Source organism: Sinocyclocheilus anshuiensis, unplaced genomic scaffold, assembly GCF_001515605.1.
Source record: "Sinocyclocheilus anshuiensis isolate Anshui unplaced genomic scaffold, SAMN03320099.WGS_v1.1 scaffold143, whole genome shotgun sequence".
NCBI lineage: Eukaryota > Metazoa > Chordata > Actinopteri > Cypriniformes > Cyprinidae > Sinocyclocheilus > Sinocyclocheilus anshuiensis.
This window is the reverse complement of record NW_015548197.1, coordinates 628,131-648,575: the sequence shown is the minus strand read 5'-3', so window position 1 is coordinate 648,575 and position 20,445 is coordinate 628,131. Positions and strand designations below refer to the sequence as shown.

General features: G+C 36.8%; 3 protein-coding genes across 5 annotated transcripts in view; 1 reads left to right on the top strand and 2 right to left on the bottom strand.

Moving 5' to 3' along the window:
• Positions 1-154: 154 nt before the first annotated feature.
• LOC107653197 (uncharacterized) lies at positions 155-9,016 on the top strand. The gene is made up of 6 exons (XM_016439865.1): positions 155-191; positions 513-824; positions 1,102-1,161; positions 4,160-4,405; positions 8,485-8,730; positions 8,863-9,016. Exons 1-6 carry the CDS (start codon positions 155-157, stop codon positions 9,000-9,002), a joined length of 1,041 nt encoding a protein of 346 aa, XP_016295351.1. The 3' UTR covers positions 9,003-9,016.
• Positions 9,017-9,700: 684 nt separating this feature from the next.
• LOC107653204 (uncharacterized) lies at positions 9,701-13,969 on the bottom strand. Of its 2 annotated transcripts, XM_016439873.1 has the most exons (6): positions 13,178-13,969; positions 12,815-13,099; positions 12,422-12,606; positions 11,339-11,385; positions 10,463-10,537; positions 9,701-10,356 (listed from the first exon to the last, which is right to left on the bottom strand). In XM_016439873.1, exons 1-5 carry the CDS (start codon positions 13,218-13,220, stop codon positions 10,510-10,512), a joined length of 588 nt encoding a protein of 195 aa, XP_016295359.1. In that variant the 5' UTR covers positions 13,221-13,969; the 3' UTR covers positions 9,701-10,356; positions 10,463-10,509. The 2 variants fall into 2 exon arrangements, with proteins under 2 accessions (XP_016295359.1, XP_016295358.1); XM_016439872.1 differs by lacking the exon at positions 11,339-11,385 and having other exon boundaries at positions 9,704-10,356; positions 13,178-13,966.
• Positions 13,970-14,379: 410 nt separating this feature from the next.
• Positions 14,380-20,445, bottom strand: part of LOC107653231 (regulation of nuclear pre-mRNA domain-containing protein 1B-like) — a 9,941-nt gene continuing 3,875 nt past the window's right edge. The window contains exons 2-8 of one of the 2 annotated variants that reach the window (XM_016439902.1): positions 20,002-20,180; positions 18,928-19,057; positions 18,703-18,842; positions 18,219-18,337; positions 16,967-17,093; positions 16,710-16,885; positions 14,380-15,473 (exon numbers count right to left, since the gene is read on the bottom strand). In XM_016439902.1, coding sequence (XP_016295388.1) covers positions 15,324-15,473; positions 16,710-16,885; positions 16,967-17,093; positions 18,219-18,337; positions 18,703-18,842; positions 18,928-19,057; positions 20,002-20,152 — 993 coding nt within the window. In that variant the 5' untranslated portion in view covers positions 20,153-20,180 and the 3' untranslated portion in view covers positions 14,380-15,323. Of the gene's footprint in view, positions 15,474-16,709; positions 16,886-16,966; positions 17,094-18,218; positions 18,341-18,702; positions 18,843-18,927; positions 19,058-20,001; positions 20,181-20,445 lie in introns of both variants that reach the window. The other variant, XM_016439901.1, reaches the window with a different exon arrangement.

The window sequence follows — 20,445 nt, the reverse complement described above, 5'->3', positions numbered from 1 at the left end:
CAGCTGATGTCATTGCCAGTGTGTCACTTCCTGATAAAAGTCAGAGACTGAATCTTCACTGAATGTTCATCAGATCATTTCAGGCTTCAGGTGCTTCATCAAGAGAAACAACAGCACTTATATCATCTGATCATTTTTTAAAATGTCCATCAGCATGTGGGTTATTATTGTATTTTTCATCAGTATGGAAGGTAAGATAAACCTTTTAAATATATTTTCTATTCTCAAGCAAAATATTGTTTTAGTGGTTGTGGTCACTGGTCAAGGAGCTTCCTAGAACATTTTCAATAGTTTGTAGTCAATGCTGAATTCATTTCTAAACAATGCAACATTTCAAGTCTCAAAGTGTGTCTGAAATCTTAGCAAACTTACTTTATTTAGATTTCAGAAGTCCAGAATTTTAGATCATATTGTGTTTTATAGATATTCTAGATATACTCGACTTTAGATTTTTGTAGTTTGATCAAACTCTCCATATAACCCCTGTTTAACCCTCGTTCATATTGTTTCAGATCTGGTGAATGGTGGATGGGATGAGTTAAAGACAGTGATCGAGAGAGAGGCTCTGACTTTGCAAACAGGAATACCTGAACTAAAAGGAGATGATGAGACAATGTGGCTGTTTACAACTGGCAGCCAAACCACCCAAATAGCACAGATGTACCGTAGTAAAGTATCGCTTCATAAGAGACTGGCTGACAGATTGCAGCTCGACCAACAGACAGGATCACTGACCATCTGGAACATCAGCGTCAGTGAATCTGGACTTGCTCTCACCATCAATGATTTCATCTCTAGGAAAACATTCAGAGTCGATGTATATGGTAAGTTTTAGCTACAGCCAATACTAAACAAACTACTACTGTGTCACATTCTGTGTCAGTATATTGAGCTACTTAAGAGTATAATGTTAGTCTTAAGTGTTAAAAACCTGATGTTTCTGACACTTAGTTTAACCTCAGTAAGCCTTTAAAGTTACCTTTAGCTTCTTTAAATAAAGCAGGTCCTAAGATTTTTTTTTATAGATACCAGGCCAAATTCCACTGTGACTTAAAATTGCCATCTCCAATGACTTTTTTCGTGTGTTGTGTTCCTCTAAAGCACCGGTTTCTGTACCTGTCATTAGTGGTGGCTTATTGGTCAGTGCAAACCACGTTCAAGGTAAGTCCCATACATTTAGGGGTCCAAGCATTGAAGATGCCACAACTTTATTGTATTTGTACTGATTGTCTTATTATTATTCATTTTTTGCCCTATAAGTGTCTGGCTAGCCAAAACTGTAAGTCCTAGAAACACCAAATTTGGCAGGATGATCCCAAATGCCACCCATTACTCAGGAGTACACGCACCCCTTGATCGGACCAAAGGTGGCGCTCTAATAAGTAGGGTAAGATGGGGCAAGATGCCCCTCTTAAGAACAATGTGGATTTACTTTTAAATTGTTACATATTTAGATAGTTTAGCATGGGTACAATGATGATGCATCAGCCAATGTGTTATTATAGGAAATAAACAGAAACATTTGCTAATTTAGTTGTTATAGCACATAATGTAAAATGTTAATACATTTATAAATTACTTTTGATATCATTCTTATTAATATTTATATATTTTTAAAGTGTCATTACTGTAAAAAAAACTAAATCAACTATTATTTTTTTTAATATGACTTTGACAATTTAGTTAAATAATTATATCTATTGACTTATACACAGGCACATGAATATTTACATATTTATATTTGCCCATATTTTAATTTAAGATATGTCATAATAGCAACACTCTGAATGTAAATTGAATGATTTCACTCAATTAACCTACAGGTTTTAATGAAAGTGAAGGATGTCTGAAATGTACATCTAATTAATGGAAACATTAAATAATAACCCCATTAATTACAACAAGTAATACATTTTAAAATAATAGCAATAGTAACAACATGCTACTTGGGGCATTATGTGCCCAACTGGCGGCCCATCTTACCCCAAGGGTCTACTTTTAAATTTATACTTCAAAATTAAAAATATAATTTTTACTTCAAAAACCTAAAATCACTGATGTGTCCACAAATCCCTCATTAACAAATAGACACAAAATGTATATACTAGATTATATTCAACATAATACAATATCATAGATCACTAATTTCTGATGCTCGGAGCACTAACAGCAATTTTTAACTCTTTCCCCACTAGAGTTGTTTTTGTTGTTTTTTTTTAAGTTGCCAGCCACCACCGGCATTTTTGATCATTTTCACAAACTTTTCATGGCCCCCAGAATATTCTGTTATATGAACATCTGAACATGCAATGTCAAAAGTAAGCACAGATCTTCTGCTTAAAAAAAGTTTTATTCTAGCTTCATGCTTTTTTTTTTATCAACACTTGAATGTGGTTGAATGTTGAATTTATAAAAGAAAGATACAGCTTTACGATCCTCTCCAAAAACAGCCGAGCTCCTGGAGGCGTGTCGTGGGCGGAGCTTAAGAGTCACGCGCCGACTGCCAACAAAACACAGAAATTGGATGCAGTTTTACTTACGGCCTGCGGTTCTGACTCATGACCGGGATCTTTTATCGCTGGGTCCACTCGATCTTTCAGTATCAAACGATCTGTAAATCCAGCGTCGAACTGGGCCTTGTTTATAAAACATTCGTCACCAAAATGATGGGAATAAAAAAAAACACACACACAAAACTCTTTTGTTCCCCCGGAAAAACAAACCGCATCACTGTTCACGTAACGCTGGGTTCTTTGGGAAGCTGAACAAGGTTATGTTTCCCTCACATCCAAAAACACACTTCTTTGGAGACATTCTTCTGAGCAAGTCCTGTGCAGCGCTGCCGACGACTTCAGTGACCCGAATGAAGCATGTTGATGGACTGCTCTCGGTCTCGCTCTGGTTGCTGTTTGCGAGCGCTCTTCCGGGAGAAGTGACCATACAAGGAATTCCGCCCTTCATGACGTCATACAGGGCCATACTTGAAAAAAACTTTCCAAAACTTATTCGAACCCGGAAGGAGTGTATTTGGCACAGAAATACTCCGTCATACGTCCAACTCGTTTTTTGAAACTTTGGCCATGTTTAGCATGAGACTCCAACTCTTTAACAGTGTAAATAACTCAGAATGCATGAAATAGAATTAGACCCCACCTTTAGGCAGTTTTGATTTGGTATGCTGTTTAATGCTTGATGATCGTGTTATTTTACATATGCACCTGCTTACTTACACGATCGCTTGTTTCGGCTTCTTCTTCATCGTGTTTTGATCTGGAGATTCAATACACTATCAGAAGATGTGTAATAGCACCCCCTACAGTATACCTGTGAAAACATGGAAAGTCAGAAAATTGTCAATTGTGGGGAAAGAGATAAAATATCAGCCATTAATATCAATGGGATTCAGGGATGAAGGCCGTAATGCTAATGTTCTCATAGTACTGCTGTCCACCTAAAGACTTTAGACTGTATTATATTTGAAAAGAGACATAGGCATTGTATGACTGTATCATCTACGATCGCCGGTTATGACTATATTCATTTAAATGTATTTCTAAGGACATGTTCAAACCTTTGCTGAAAAACCATATTGCACACAATCTACTGCATGCCTTCTGTCATCTCGTCTGATTAACAGTTTAGACTTTTATCAAGTAAAAGGCCTTTTAGTATAACTGTACAAATGTCCACCTTCAGCTCGTGCTTCACTTGTCTTTTTGCTATGAAAGCTTTACTGATTTTAAGTAAATGTAAGAATAACTTTTATATTGTGAGTAATATTTCAATATGAACACTTACTGGACTGAAGCAACTGTTGTAAGGTTTACTTGATTATCCATTCAACATTTTTCATCAGGCTTTTGAGGAATGTTTATTTGTTCATGTCTCAATCATCATTGTATTGCATTGCATTCTGTTTTGATCATAAAACTAAGCATTTAAATATCATCCTACTAAGACATATTATTTGGAGATACAGAGTGACGACTGATATTTATATAATTTTATGTTAGTAGTCTGCTATGCTGTTATAAATATCTTAGTGATTTACATTGCAATCTTAATTATTGGCCATATAAATAACAACATCTGCACCAAGCTGCATATTTTTGCTCAGTTTGGGCCTTTGAATAAAACTAAGGTGTTTTTTCCTCCTCAGAATTTCCAAATAGAGATTTCTGCTCTGTGGTCTGCTCTGTGAAGAATGATCGAGACGTGTCTATCTCGTGGTATAAAGGGAGTGAAATGCTGAACCAGACCAGCAATCCTGATCTCAGCATCAACCTCAGTTTACCATTAGAGCTTCATTATAACGATCCAGAGACCTACAGCTGCACGGCTGTGAATCCAGTGAGCAATAAGAGCATCCGTCTTCACATGAAAGAGATCTGCCCACGACAGGAAGGTACAAGAAATACTACATTTACTATAGAACTCTCTTTCTGCCACAATAACCACAATGAAAAGATGTGTACGTATAACTATTGTCAGTCACAGCATGGACCTATACTGAGAAAATGCCTTTTGTGTCCCATGGCATATTAAAGGGATAGTTCACCCAAAAATGAAAATTCTGTCATTAATTACTCACCTTCATGTCGTTCCAAACCCGTAAGACCTCGAAACACAAATTAAGCTTTTTTTGATGAAATCTGAGGGCTTTCTTGACCCTGCATGGACAGCAACGCAACTGAAATGTTCACCAATGTTCCATTCGTGAGAGTACTACGATGCACGCGCGTGCTTTTCTCTGCAAGTAAACAAGGCGTAGCACATGCATGTTCTACTTCAACAGCATCATGCGCATGCGTCGTGGTACTCTCGATAATGGAGGCACAGGGTGACTAAGGGGAGAAGAATTGTTGAATAAAGTCGTTATTTTTGTTTTCTTTGCGCACAACAACTATTTTCATAGCTTTGTAAAATTACGGTTGAACCACTGATATCCCATGGACTGTTTTACCTTTGTCCTTACTGCGTTTCTGGGCCTGGGAACATTTCAGTTGCGTTTCTGTCCATGCAGGGTCAGAAAGCCTCGGATTTCATCAAAAATATCTTAATTTGTGCTCCAAAGATGAACGAAGATGATGTACACAGGTACGTCTGCAAGATGTCTGTTAAGATCTCTTCATCTGGAAAGCATCTGCTGTGTACAAACATCTGACAGGCGTCTTTAAGATGTCAGCTTTACATACATTCTAAATGATAGACATCTTAAAGACATCTTCTAAACGTCTATTTGACATCTGAAAGGAAACGTCCTATAGACGCATTGCAGATGAGCAAACACTCAAAAAAATACGTCTTGCAGATGTAAGTGCAGACGTCAAATAGACATCAAATAGACGCCTCCATGATGTACGTGAGCTATCAGGGAAGGGTTTGGAAATGACATGAGGGTGAGTAATAAATGCCAGAATTTTTCATTTTGGGTGAACTATCCCTTTAAGTATATATTACATGATAAGTAATGGTTAAACCAGTACAGAAATTATATTTATTTTAAGGTTTTAAAGTGCAGTCGTTTTAACATTAAACAAAACAATTTGGCAGCTGAAGTCAAACAGAATAGATTAAAATGTTATAATTTAATACTAGATAGTTATACTAGTGTCAGGGTTTGTTTTGGGTTGTGTTGGTGTTCATGAAGTCTGTGTTTCTAGTCTTCATTTATTGTTTGGATGTTTGGATCACGTCTGTGAATAAACTGCACATGGGTTCTTCACTACGCTCGCCTTCAGTGGACTGATTCGTTACAGAATACACAACCCACAAAATGAACCCAGCAGATCGCCTAGTTTGCCTCCGTCAAGGTAATCGCTCCATTGAGGATTATGTGGCGGACTCTTCATTTATTGTTTGGATGTTTGGATCACGTCTGTGAATAAACTGCACATGGGTTCTTCACTACGCTCGCCTTCAGTGGACTGACTCGTTGCAACTAGATAATACTAATAGATTTTACCGATACTGATAGCTAGGCTGGACCATACTGGCCGATAACCGATGAATCAACCGTTAGTTTTTAAAATGGATACTGAATGAAAGCTAAAATAAAAAACAGTACTGAACCACGGTACTTTTAAAATATATAACACTTTTAAAACATAGAAACATTAATATCACATATTAATTATACATTGCTCATCAATATGAGTTCATAGTGCATTAACTAATGTTAAGAGATGCAACTTTAAAATTTAAAAATGTATTAATAAATGTTGAAATTAACACAATCTAACAATGAACAATACTTCTACAGGATTTATTAACCTTAGGTAATGTTACCAATGGACTCTAATTGTAAAGTGTTACCATTTCATATAAATCCAATACCAACAGTCATGCTTGTAGATGGCCATCTTTAAACATCTGCACAAAAGCCATAGCATTAAAATCACATGGATATTGTATGTATAGTCTATTTGTTCCTATTTTATAACACTTGATGGTCATCTAATCAATAACAAAACAAGGCGGCTGCATATCAGACAAGCGTCAGTCCAAAACAGTTCATTTAGTTACCAAACAGAAAAAGTTCACTGAACAAGAATAAACAAGTCGATGAGTTTGAAGTTCGGTGTTTGGAGTGGGAAAAAAACGGAAAGAGAAAGGCAATCTAAATGAAGCTCTCTATATGTACTTTTTTTTTAGAGCCACAGACATAAACTAAATAGATGGTTACAGTCGTGACATCAAACAGTTGGGTCGGACTTGCTTATATTTTTGTCATATTCGTACTAGCCTGATGTTAGCGTTGATCCTCTCAGGCTTGACAGCAAACATACTGCTGTTCTCCATTAATGCAGAATCTACCAATTTAATTTATTTTTAATGATATGAAAACACATACGGTAGTCTACTGTATACGTACCGTTTCATTGTCTGTTTTAAATCGGTATCTGAAGGGTCCCGATCTGTGCAGCGCACAGCCTAACTTGTCAAAACAAACAGCACGAGGCGTCAGTGATACAGCGGACCTTTGGAAATTCCGGCTCTTTTTAGCGATCCGGTTCATTTGGCTCAGCTCAGCAAAAAGAACCGTCTCTTTTGGCTCCCAAACGGCTCTTTATTTAGTACCACTTCTGGCTTTTCAGCCATAATTCAGCCAAATTTGTCAATGTTTCTTTTGACCCATGTCTGGTATGTGTGCACAAGTATAATTAAATTATTCAGAGTAATTAAACTAAACCATTAAAGAAATAAAATATATATATTTTTAAATATCCTGTAATATTCAGTTTTGTTAAATTACACTATATTTCAGTTTAAAAAACGGCTCTCAGATGGGAGCCGACTCATACCGTTCACTTAAAGGAGTCGACTCAGCCGAATCTTTCAGGAACGACACGTCACTAGACCTTTCTAGCCGCTCCAGCAAAAGACCAACCCGGAAAAACTATTGGTAGACCTATGGGGTTTTTTTTGCCGATAACCGACCCCAGATAGCAAAATGACTGTTGCTGTTGCTGTCTGGGATTGTTCCAGCAATTGTTCGACCTCTAAACTCTGATATTGATAATGTAAATGTGAAGTTTGATGTGACTAAATTTGAAATGTAGTAACAACTTAAAATCGACTGAAATGTGGACCTCATTTTTTAATTACGAGAAGCATTCAGTACAAAATAATTAAATAATATAATAATATGTAGCACATTAAAAAAAATGTCGAGTAAATATTGTGCACGCTTGTTGAGATAACTACAGCTGTTTTTCAAGTTGATCGGCGAGTCTTTGGGAAAGAACCGCCATACATTCACTAAAACCTCTCATTTTCTTAAGGACAAAAATGTTATAAAGAAAATATTTCTTTACTTAATAGAATTTATCTTAAGAAATGTCTTAACTTCTTTCTTAAAAAGATTTTTGTGAATCTGGCCAAGATTTTATATGAGGCCAGATCCCAATATGCCTTGAAATTGCATTCTCTGATGTTATTTCTGGGTCATTCTACAGAAAGTCCACTTTTGGTATGGCAAGATGTCTTAAAATTTTATTTTAAAATATAAAAAAAATTGTAACACTAAATTGTTTTTCAAGTGTAATATTTCTGTAAAGGCTAGGGACAGAAAAGTGGACGTTTCCATAGAATGACCCTTCTATGTGTTCTGTTGCCCTAAAGCACCGGTTTCTGTGCCTGTCATCACTGGTGGCTCATTGTTCAGTGCAAATCATTCTGAAGGTCAGTCTTATCTGTATTCTCTTATATTTATTTAAACGTATCTTAGCAGGCAAAGAAGATCAAACTTTGATGCAAAGATGTTACTTAGTGCCTATAAAGCCTGTATCATATTTGATATGCAAATCTCAAAGTTTTGATCAACATGATCAAAACTTTGCAAACATATACTACATGTCTTCTCTCGTCTGATTGATAGTTACAATAAGTTATATTTCAAGCTATAAAATCATATAAATAATTATAATTTTGGCCATATAACACTACAGTTTGGCCATTGAACTGGGTTTTTTTTCCTCTCAGAATTTCCAAATAGAGATTTCTGCTCTGTGGTCTGCTCTGTGAAGAATGATCGAGACGTGTCTATCTCGTGGTATAAAGGGAGTGAAATGCTGAACCAGACCAGCAATCCTGATCTCAGCATCAACCTCAGTTTACCATTAGAGCTTCATTATAACGATCCAGAGACCTACAGCTGCACGGCTGTGAATCCAGTGAGCAATAAGAGCGTCCGTCTTCACATGAAAGAGATCTGCCCACGACAGGAAGGTGTGACACACAAACTACATTTACCACAGAACTCTCTGCCTGCTGTAATGACCTCCGTGCAGCATCTGTTTTTCCACAGACAGACATTTGATGAGCCAGAAAATGTTCATGAGCTGCTCTCTTCTCTTTCAGATTGTCTGGATTATTGTGGCGTCACCGAGGCTCTGATTCGTCTGGTTCTGTCTGGTCTGGTGGGAATCACCACTGTTGGGTTTCTTATTGAACATTTGAGGTTCTGCTCATCTCGGAGAAGAGCTGCTGCTTCTGTGTGATGATGATACTTTTGTGAGACCAACCAACATGTCATATAGAATCATGCATATGGGGCTTTAGTTAGTTACAAGTCAAGTCACCTTTATTTGTATAATGCTTTATACAATACTGGTTGTGTCAAAGGAGCTTTACAGTGTCAAACAGGAAAATAGTTGGTCAAAAATGCAAGAAAATAAAGTCATTTTTCCAGTCTCACATTACTGTATATCAGAGTTATCCTAGAATTCACATCAAAGCTATCTTTCTTTACAAAATAATGCATTTCAATTAAATGAAACCCCTTAAAATGAAAAGCAGTGCCAGTGGAGCAGGAAGTGGTCTAGTGGTTTGTGTTCTGCAGTGGCATGCAATGGTAAAACAGAACAATACTAACAATTAAAGCGATAGAAATGTGTATATTTGAGCCTTTTACCGGTCAAGTCTTTTTGAAATTTTTGCAGAATCTTTAACAATTGTACCTTTTGTATCACATTTGTACCACAATAAAACAAAAGGTTATCAGTTAACACACCTGCAACCTTCATAGTAAAATAATTAAATTTTCTTGAGAGAATTCGAATATCTAGTCCGAATATCAAGTCAATCATCCAACAAAAAAATAAAAACACAAGCTTTTTTTTTTTTTTTTCAAGAAATGTTATTTTAAAGGAAAATTGTGCAAGCGTTAAGTTAATATAAAATAATTTAGAACATCATAAAAAACTAAAATACTGAATATTTATAAATACATTTTAAGCAGCACTTCTTAAAATACATACTGTGGTCTTTGTGTCACCCAGTGAAGAAGCCAAAGGTGACAGTGTGAAGAAAAAACTCCCCAAAAGGTTTAGTTACAGAGGAATAAACCTTGGGAGATGTTCAGGTGGAGAAGCCCTCCTCCTCAGGATGGCACAAGATTACAATACTGTCCCTATGCTGATTCCAAAACCAGTCATGTAACAATCAAACCCAGTGGCGTAATACACAGTATATATAAACAGAAGTATTTGCCAGACACTCTTATGCAGAGTAAAATGTACTTTAGCTTATCATGACTTTGTTGCAGAGGTAAACATAAAATGTAGAAAAACCCTGTTCTAGAAGAACTTTGAGACTTCTGGTAGGTTTACCAAGGTAGAGGTTTGAAGGCACGTCCATGGGATCTGACTCAGCAGTTTGGCACGGGATTATGATTGCTGAGTACAGGTGGGATGACCTCTTATGCAGACCTCTACAACAAGACAATGGTCTGTTGACTGCCTTGTATGCCAGGATGTTACTTAACTTAACTATTGCACATCATATTCAAGTTGAGGTGGCAGAAGAGATCTCCTTCATGTTGTATTCCCGGAGTAGGTTTTTCTTAATCATTACCTGTAAAGACGTTAATAACATTAAATTTCACCTGACTTTTAGTGTGCCACAAAGACGAAAGCTTTTTGACAAAACTATCACAATACAATGTAAATGTCTGACATACTTTACACCATGATTTATGATTCCAGGAACTTCTTCCTGCCTTCCAAATCACCAAATGCTCTTCTCTAGGAGTCCTCTGCAAGTGAGTTCAGACACAATATTTTAAGTAAGAAAACTCCTCAGCATCATTCAGCAAAAAAACAAAACAAAAAAAATTCTTACTAATTTCATTTATTTTGCAAAGCACTTTGTATAATAAGTGCTATACATCTCTGTGTGTATAAAATACCACAAACTGAATGCTGGATTATGACTGGCTCTCCAATTTGCCAAACAGGATCAGAAAATCATACGTGACCCTGGAACACATAACCAGTCTTAAGTGTCAATTTTTCAATACCCCAGTGACTTAAGACTGCTTTTGTGCTCCAGGGTCACATATGGCATAATGACTTCCTTGAAGTGACCGTCAAAGTATATGTTGCTAAAGGCCTTGTGGAAAGACCCTTCGTGAAGGGATCTATTTGCTCACTTTCATTTACAATGTCCTCTTCCCACTGTGCCCTTCAAAGGTGCAAAAACTGGCCCTAATTTTACATAAATGAGTGACTATTTCAAGGTCAGTATCATGTTACAGCTCCACAAAACCAAAACAAAATTGGCCAAACCAAAAGTTCATTAACATAGTCTTATGATATGCTATATATATGATTTATTTGCAATGGCAATCAAACACAAATTTGTCAAAAACAAAACAACACTGAAAAAGGTTAAACAAATGTCTTCACAATATGTACAGGCATTCCATTCTCATGAAAATAGTTGGTGAGGAAGAACATCTAAAATCATAATACTTCAGAGCTGTAGCCTTGGCTTGTGGGCAGTTTTCTGACATGTGCCAAAAAAAACCATTTAATTTGCATATGATAACACTTACATTGATACTTTGTTGATGACAGAAGATGCTTTCCTGAAGCACTTCACCTGCAAGGACAAATATTTTATAATACGTTTAAAAAATAAAAAAAAATCTGATTTAGTTGTTGATCTCTTGCATAATCCCAAATGTTCTTATGCATCTCAATGCACTTGCAGTTGTTCTCTTTTCAGTGCTTTGGACAATGAACATTGTGTCTTTTTAAAGTCGGCATGAAACGGAAGTTGCGATTGACTTTTTTTCTCTGCTGTGACGTATATCCGAGTGAAACGGCATCTGAAATGAGAGGGCGGGACTTGATTTCGTCCTTCGGGAATTGATTGGATCGTTGGCGCGCGCGCGAGAGAGACTGCCTGAATGACTGAGTGCGTCCTCCATCAGGTTAAGTCATATTCATGCAAAAAATTAGTTTGCGATGTCCTAAGAGTAATGTTGTCGTAATATCCTAATATCTTTTCAATGTTCATGATTTGTGTCAGTGCTATAAAGTGAAGCATCAGCTTCAGCTTTTCCCCTGTCGTTTATCCCAGCGTTTACGTCACCCGTCACCAGCTCCGCCCTTGCGCCATAGCTCGTGACCGGAAGAGAAGAGGAGTCGTTTTGAGGGGGAGGGGGGGGGTTAATGTTTTTGATTACGAGGGCACATGAATTAAAAAGAAATAAAGAAGTGCACGGATAAATTATTTATAATAAACTACATTATTCCATTAAAAAATAAGAATTTTCCATTTTGATTTCATGGTGACTAAGTGTTTTAGAAGTTTATTTGCTTGACTGCAACTCTAATATCTCAGATCTCCTGAGATCCTCCAAAAATTAAATTATCTCATCAATTACTCGCCTTCATGTCATTCCAAACCTGTATGACTTTGTATGACTGTAACAACTTACAATTCCATCCATTTCCGCATGTAAAGCTGATATGACTTCTGAAAACCTAGAATATGGCACACGGTTTTCTGGGCAAATTTCATCGTATATTAAATGCACTTTTGTTGTTCTGTTTGAACAACACAGATTTTATTTGCACAGATTTTTTACAGTTCACCAACAAAGATTTTATTTGCCTCTGAAAACACTTACCTTCTTGTAACAGATGCAAAGCACTACGATGGTCAGCCCAAAGATGATCGACACGATGATCAGCACAGTGACCCCAGCTGAAACAGACCCTGACTCATTATTGCCTGGACTGGGCAAAGTGCTGGCAGATCCTGAAGTTGCTGAAGTGCTTGTAAGTCCTGGACTGGGCAAAGTGCTAGTAGGTTCTTCAAAGAACAAGAGGAACAAACAAAGTGATTTTAAAAATGAATGCATGGAAATCAGTCAGCTTGGTGTGGTAGTAAATAAATAAATAACATGTGGTAGTTCTCAGCTGCCACCTTGACAAGTTATTAACAAAATTATCAGTGAAATGCACTAAAGAATCATAAATGGCAGAATCTGAAGAAATTGAAGAATCTTTAAATTACTGACGGTTGCACGTCAGGTTGACAGTAAAATTCTCCCCAAATTCTTCGCCATCGATGTAACTCAGTGCTTCGCAGGACCACGACTCATAGGAGCAGTTGGTGATGGTTAGGCATAGTCCTCTTTCCCTGTCCTTCTCCAGCGAGACCCCGGGCTTGCTCATGTTTCTACAGCTCTGATCAGGATCACAGTACTGTGCAATCTGGATGTCGCTACAGCTGGCTTTAACTTGACTGGCGTTAACCCATCGGGGAGAGCATCGACGAAACTCTCGTGACATCTCAGCAGCACCTGTCAAATGTATTTGCACTTTGAATAATTAAAAAATAGACTTAGCCTACAGAACTGTATTAACTACTAAACACTTACTGGCGATGATGAGAGAGCAAATAACTAGCAGAAAGTGGCTCATCTTCGACGCTGTTATGACCGGATTACTGTACAGAAGCGTGACACACTGTTAACTCCGCTCAAATGAACTGTAGTAGGGCGTGGCTAAAGCACTGACGTCACGTTACCTTTAGCCAGGTGATCGGACCGGATGCTGTGTTTCAGACTATTGTAAAACATCTCTGAAATTATGTTTTCTTTGATTCGTGTATTTTTTTTTTTTTTTCAATATTGTTTTGTTTTACAATATACTTTTAAGTTTTTATACAGCAAATCAATCTAGCGACGTGTTATTATTATCGAGGAAAAACATCGCGCGGGTCCCAGAAGCGACGGAGGACGGGCGAGAAAGTTCGAGAAACTTCTGTCATCTACTCTCTACTCAGACCCGTGTGTCGTGACCGGTTTGATCCGGCCTTTTCCAGGCTTTGTTCGGTTCTTAGCGCAGTGTTTGCTTTCACGGTAACTGTCCGTTCTGTCGTTTTCCTGCTTGGTTTATTGGCCGCTGACTGAAAATTAGCTAGCATGTTCCAGTACACAAGATTACAGTATATAACTCGGGATTTCTCGATCCATTGACTGTCTCGTCCATTCAATAAACAATTTACAAACAACATATTACCAAGCGAATGAGTTTATTCTTTATGTTGCAAAAGATGAATGGATCCATGTTGTGATAAACAGCTGGCTGCGGCCTACGCCATTAACAACCAAAACCCTGGAACACATCCGAGCTCAGAAAATGAAGCAAACAGCAGGATATCTAGAGAAGTTGGTTTAGAATAGGGGCATTCACAGTCATTCTTGAGAAGTGGGACAAAACAGGGTGCAAAATTAAAAAAATAAAACCTTATACTCAGAGTAAAACTTAGCAGAGCCTGTCTGACACTGATGTACTCTGCAGAGGTGAACTGTGGCAAGGGGGTGCTTTAGAGTGACAGATGCCCCTGATTTTATTACATTTGATTGAATGTCTGACGGTTATTCAAGATGTTTTTAACATTTCAAAACACATTCTCGCGTTAGCAGACAGATTACACTTTCACATGTGACCAACAATTCCACAACAAATATAAAATATAATGAACTATTTTCAAAATATTCAACTGACGGGAGTTGACGAAAACCTACATTTGTAGTAATTTTAACTATCAAATACATTGAATCAGTCAACAAATAAATTAATTAATCTTCCATGAACAGGCCTTGTATCACCTTTACTGTATGAAGAGTCCTTTAAAAACATGATTTCCCTGAACTATATGTTCTCCCAAAGACCTGTGAGACTAGAAAATGCTTTACTTCAGTTTTCTCTATTTTATTTCTTTTTTTCCTGGTGGTAATCAGCAACAGCATAAACACACACAGCGTTCACTCATCTGTGAATTTAACATAAGAAATGTATTGAACAGAGTTTGGCCACTTTATATTTCACTTTATATTTATATTTCAACGCTTCACATATTCTCATTTACATGTCGCTCTGATAATACAGCAATCCATTCAAATCAAATTCCAAGGATCCACTAATATCAAAAATCATTTTGTTGCTGAATGTGTTCAGTCATATTTAATGAGAGACACTAAACATACAGTGACCATAGAAGAGAAAGCGATCACACTGTATTCTTCTCACAAATATCAGCAAATCTGTTGTATTTATCATCAAAATAACCATTTGAAGAAAAACAGTTCAGGTTTGTAACCAAAATATATCACAGTTTGCATGAGTTTCTAATTAATATTTCTTGATATCATGAACATTATGAGTCATTAGCAGTGACGTGTTTAAAACTGAATCCTCATGTTTAGTTTCTTCCAAAACCAAAATGAAGTGAAATTAAACTCTTGAGCAGTAAAACTAAAAACCTACAGACATAAGACAAAGCAAAGGGAGTTGCTTTCCACAGCAGTCACATCAAAACAAAAGCTCCACACTTTGAGTCCGGTTTAACGACGGATCGACTGGCGGGTTTGATCTCCGTGAGGTTTAGCTGACATGAGGACTACTGAAAAACAAATGTGTGAAAGCAGATCTTCATCACTCGCTCCATTACTGATGTTACTGTCAGTGAGGAGGAACCCAGTGTCTGATCGTACAGGACTGTGAGTCTCATAGAGATGTTCACTCAGTGGAAAACAGATCTCCAGCAGACGGGAGAGGAGCGAGGCCGCCGGTGACGTTCGGTAGGAGAGAAAGGTCTGGAAGACTCTGGATGTGAGACTTGAGCTCCTTCCTCACTTGTGTGACGCGAGCCAGTTTCTGCTTGTACTCCTGCAAGAACATCAGATATTCAATGAATGACTGAATTGATCAGACAACCATTCAAAAGTGTGGGGTCATTCAGATTTTTTTAAAGAAATTAATACTTTTATTCAGTGAAGATTAATTAAATTGATCAAAAGTGACAGTATAGACATAATGCTCAAAAAAAAATCTATTTCAAATAAATGCTGCTCTTTTGAACGTTCTGTTCACCAGAGAATCCTGAAAAATAAAATGCATAAATGCAACTTCCACAAAAATATTACACCGTTTTCAACTTATAATAATCAGAAATTTTTCTTGAGCAGCAAATCAGCATTTTAGAATGATTCTGAAGAATCATGTGACACTGAAGAGTGGAGTAATGATGCTGAAAATTCAGGGATGATTTTCTCAATATTTAGATTTTTTTTTTGCACCCTCAGATTCCAGATTTTCAAATAGTTGTATCTCGACCGAAATATTGTCCTATCCTAACAAGTCCTATCCTAGCTTATTTATTCAGCTTTCAGATGATGTATAAATCTCAATTTCGAAAAATTGACCCTTTATGACTGGCTTTGTGGTCCAGGGTCACAAATTACATTTTAGTATCTATTCAAATAGAAATCAGTTATTTGAAATTGTAATAATACTTCATAATATTACTGTTTTTACTGTATTTCTGATCAAATAAATACAGCCTTGGTGAGCAGAAGAGAATTGTTTCAAAAATATAAAAAAATCTTATGTATTTCAGATACTTAAAAGTCATTTAAGTAATGCATTAACTAAAAAAATTATTTTCTTAGTCTTTCCAAATATGTTTGATTTACCTTCTCCCATAAAACACAAAAGGAAGCGTTTTACAGAAGCTTGTTTTCAAGCTCCAAAATGGATAAAAAGTACCATAAAAGTATGAAAAGTATCCCAAAAGTTGTCCATATGACTTGGCGATATATTTAAAGTCTTCTGAAGTCTTTGTGTGAGGAATTAAATTCTAAATTAACCTCAACTTAAGTTGAAGCACAATTATGATTTATCAGGGAATAATGATTTCATTTTGGTCTTTCGGATGATTTCTAAAAACTTGAATACAGTGCATAAGTCATATGGACTACTTTTTGTTGCTTGAAGGTAAAAATCACATCCACTTTCATTATATTGAAATCATCAGCTCTGCTATTCTGCAGAAAATCAAATAGAGTTGGAAAGACACGAGGAGTAGATGACGACAGGACGGTAAACTTGTCGTTAGTCTCGTACCTCCAGCTTCTTCTCCCTCTCGTTGAGCGCATCTCTCTGGCTCTGGATGTATTCTGTCAGCATTCGGGCCAGCTGTCTCCGGTCCTCTAACTCAGCGGCCAGGCGTCCGTTATACTCAGCCAGCAGCAGACAAGCCTCGTCCACCGTCTTTGACAGCTTATCTGCCGCCTGTTTATCTGCAGAGGACACAACATGAAGCGCTTCATCAGAAAACCACTTCCTGTTAGACAGGGTTACGTTTCTCCAGCGAGTCTCACCTGTGATCTTCTCCAGAAGAGAAACATCCTGCACTTCTTGTGGAAGGGATGCAATCTTCTGTCTCACGGCAGCGTCACCGGACGCAGCGTTCTCTAGATCCTGCAATGCTTTCACCAGATCCTCCGTCTGAGGATCATGTCAATCACACACCATCTTTCTTAGAAGTCAGGTTCTTAGAAATCATATTGGTAGTTGCTTTGAAACGCCAAACAGTTTTAGCAATATCTTGCAACGTGACATCGAATCAACTACCCAAGCTTTTTATATATGCATTATATTACATACATTATATCATAATTGTATACATTTATTACATTATTAATGTAAATATTTTTTCCTACCATGAGTCCCTTAGTTTGGGGTATAATTTAAATGCCATTTATTCAAAGAAGTGTGATTCTTACCCATGATTGTTGATATTGATTGTTATTATAGCATTTTTATTCAAAGATAAGCTCTTAGATTTAGAATTAATATGTATTTATATGTATATTTATATATTGTTATTTTAGTACCATTTTTTTACTTTTTTGTCTTCGTTAGTCAATTTTCAATGGTCCTGCAAAGTGAAAAATTAACCGAAAGAAATTAAAATACAAACTTTGTGTCAAATATAATATAATAATTAATATTATGATTTTTTCAGATCAAGAATTACGTGTAAAGCAGCTTTAGCAGTGTCTCTGAAAATGTTTTAAACATTTTAATTTAATTCTGTTATTATAGACATTTTTATATTATCTTATACATGGAACGTTTGCATTTTTATTTTATATTTCAATTTATTTTTCACATTGCAGGAGCATTTAAAATGGACTAATGAAGTCAAAAAATAAATAAATTGAAATATAAAATAAAAATGCAAACGTTCCATGTATAAGATAATATAAAAATGTCTATAATAACAGAATTAAATTAAAATGTTTAAAACATTTTCAGAGACACTGCTAAAGCTGCTTTACACGTAATTCTTGATCTGAAAAAATCATAATATTAATTATTATATTATATTTGACACAAAGTTTGTATTTTCATTTATTTCGGTTCATTTTTCACTTTGCAGGACCATTGAAAATTGACTAACGAAGTCAAAAAAGTTTAAAAATGGTGCTAAAATAAACAAAACAATAAAAACAGACATAGTAATGATAAATCTAGAATCCTGATATTGAATAGAAATGCTATAATAACAATCAGTATCAAGAATCAAAGCTTATAATCACAATTCTTTCGAGTAAATGTCATTCGTACCAGTTGTGGAGCAGCTGCGTCCGTCTCCTGGGGAGAATAGTGACCTCTGTAATCATCATCTTCCTCCTCCTCTTCCTCCTGGACCTTCTGGTAGCTTCTCTTTAAATTTTTTCTATCATCTACTAAAAAACAGCATGCAACTTTTACTTCACTTTCAAAAAGAGATGATTCACTTCATGCATTCTGCAAGCCAAGACAAGACAGTTAACAAACATGCATTCTGGTGAAAACAATGCCTGATGAAGGTTGCATGACCAAAACGTTGTACAAAAATAAGATTTGCAAGCTATAGTAGTTATGAAAACGGAAATAACACAAAGGAAGCCTGGGAATGATGTAGCGATGAACACATAAGACACAAATGAAAGATCTCTCATATTGAGCTTCTTTATCTAGACTGCAGCTCTGATCACTCTGGACATTCATCAGATGCATCTTGGGATGTTTTTAGAGCTTTTACGCAATATGCAAGTATTACGCTGACCTGCGGGCTTGTGTTTGGGACTGTCTGAGTCCTCAATAGCCAGTTTGAGCTGCTGGATGAAGTCTGAACGGTAGAGGCTTCGCTCCTGCCAGATGTTCAGCAACCTCTCCATCTGCTTCTTAGAACCATCATCACCACCTCTGCCAGAGAAAGACACAGAATATATGTGAGACGGGACAAATTCATACTACTGAAGGCATGAAGCATATATGAAGGTGTGTTTACCTGGCCACGTGTGAGCAGGCATCAACCAGGACGCCCTCAAAGTCTTTGGCGAACTCGGGACCCTTTTTCTTACTGTTCTGAATCACGTCATTAGCCAGATACAGGAACGTCAACTTCCTGCTGCTTTTAGCTGAACAACAAACACATTTAATTATTATTAACTCTAAAATGAATCTTTTTTGTGTGTGTTTCAGTTTTAATGTTTGATCATTTCAGTCATTTTTGAAGGTTAACCTTCAACCAAGATGCCTTGTGCAAACTAAACTTAGATCAGTAAAGTTTGGTCTTATATTCCTCGACTGACCCACCAAATCTGTTTGTTCCCTTTAAAGGAATAGTTCAGCTCAAAACGAAAATGTACTCAACTTCAAGTCATCTGAGATGTAGCTGAGTTTGTTTCTTCATCAGATTTGGAGAAATGAAGCATTGCATGAGTGTCTCAGCAATGGATGCTCTGCAGTGAATGGGTGCCGTCAGAATGAGAGTCCAAACAGCTGATAAAAACATCACAATAATCCAGTCCTTCAATTAATGTCCATAATAAGTGAAAAAGTCCATCCCCGGTAGTCTCTCACATCAAAATCCAGCCACATATTTGTTTACAACTGTTTTTTTGCCTGATCTGCATATTTCTCTCCTGATTCAGACGAGATTAAATTTTCACTGGAGGAAGTGTTGTTTTGGATTATGAACTGCATTTAGCCAGAAGCAACTGTCTGAAGTTAAAAATGTCTTAATGATGGATTTGTTTCTTACAAACACACAGCTTTTGGCTTCACATGACGTTAACTGATGGACTGGAGTGGTGTGGATTATTGTGATGTTTTTATCAGCTGTTTGGACTCTCATTCTGACGGCACCCATTCACTGCGGAGCATCCAATGCTGAGCAAGTGATGCAATGCTACAATTCTCCAAATCTGATGAAGAAACAAACTCATCTACATCTTGGATGACCTGAGAGTGAGCACATTTTTGGCAAATTTTCACCATTCCTTCCTTCAACTACCATTCTAAACCCAAAGCTGCAGCTGGTAACCGATCACCAGTGTCTGCAGCAGTAAAACTCTCTTACCTTTCTTCAGTTCTCTGTGCCACACGCGCACGATGAAGGATGCATGTTTGCGGTGATGAATGATCCACAGAGACAGAGTCTGAACGCTCTGCTGCGAGTTACTCAGTTCAGACAGCTTCTTCTCCAGCGCAGACTCGGAGAAAGACGACATGCTGACCGCTCTCTCTCACCAAACAACTCTAACAAGACACAACAGATTAAAAACAGGTCTGAGATGCATTTTACTTAAGAAACTTAAAGTTGATAGATAGATAGATAGATAGATAGATGGATAGATGGATAGATAGATAGAACGATAGATAGATAGAACGACAGATAGATACATAGAACGATAGAACGATAGATAGATAGATAGATAGATAGATAGATAGATAGAACGATAGATAGAACGATAGAACGATATAACGATAGATAGATAGATAGATAGATAGATAGATAGATAGA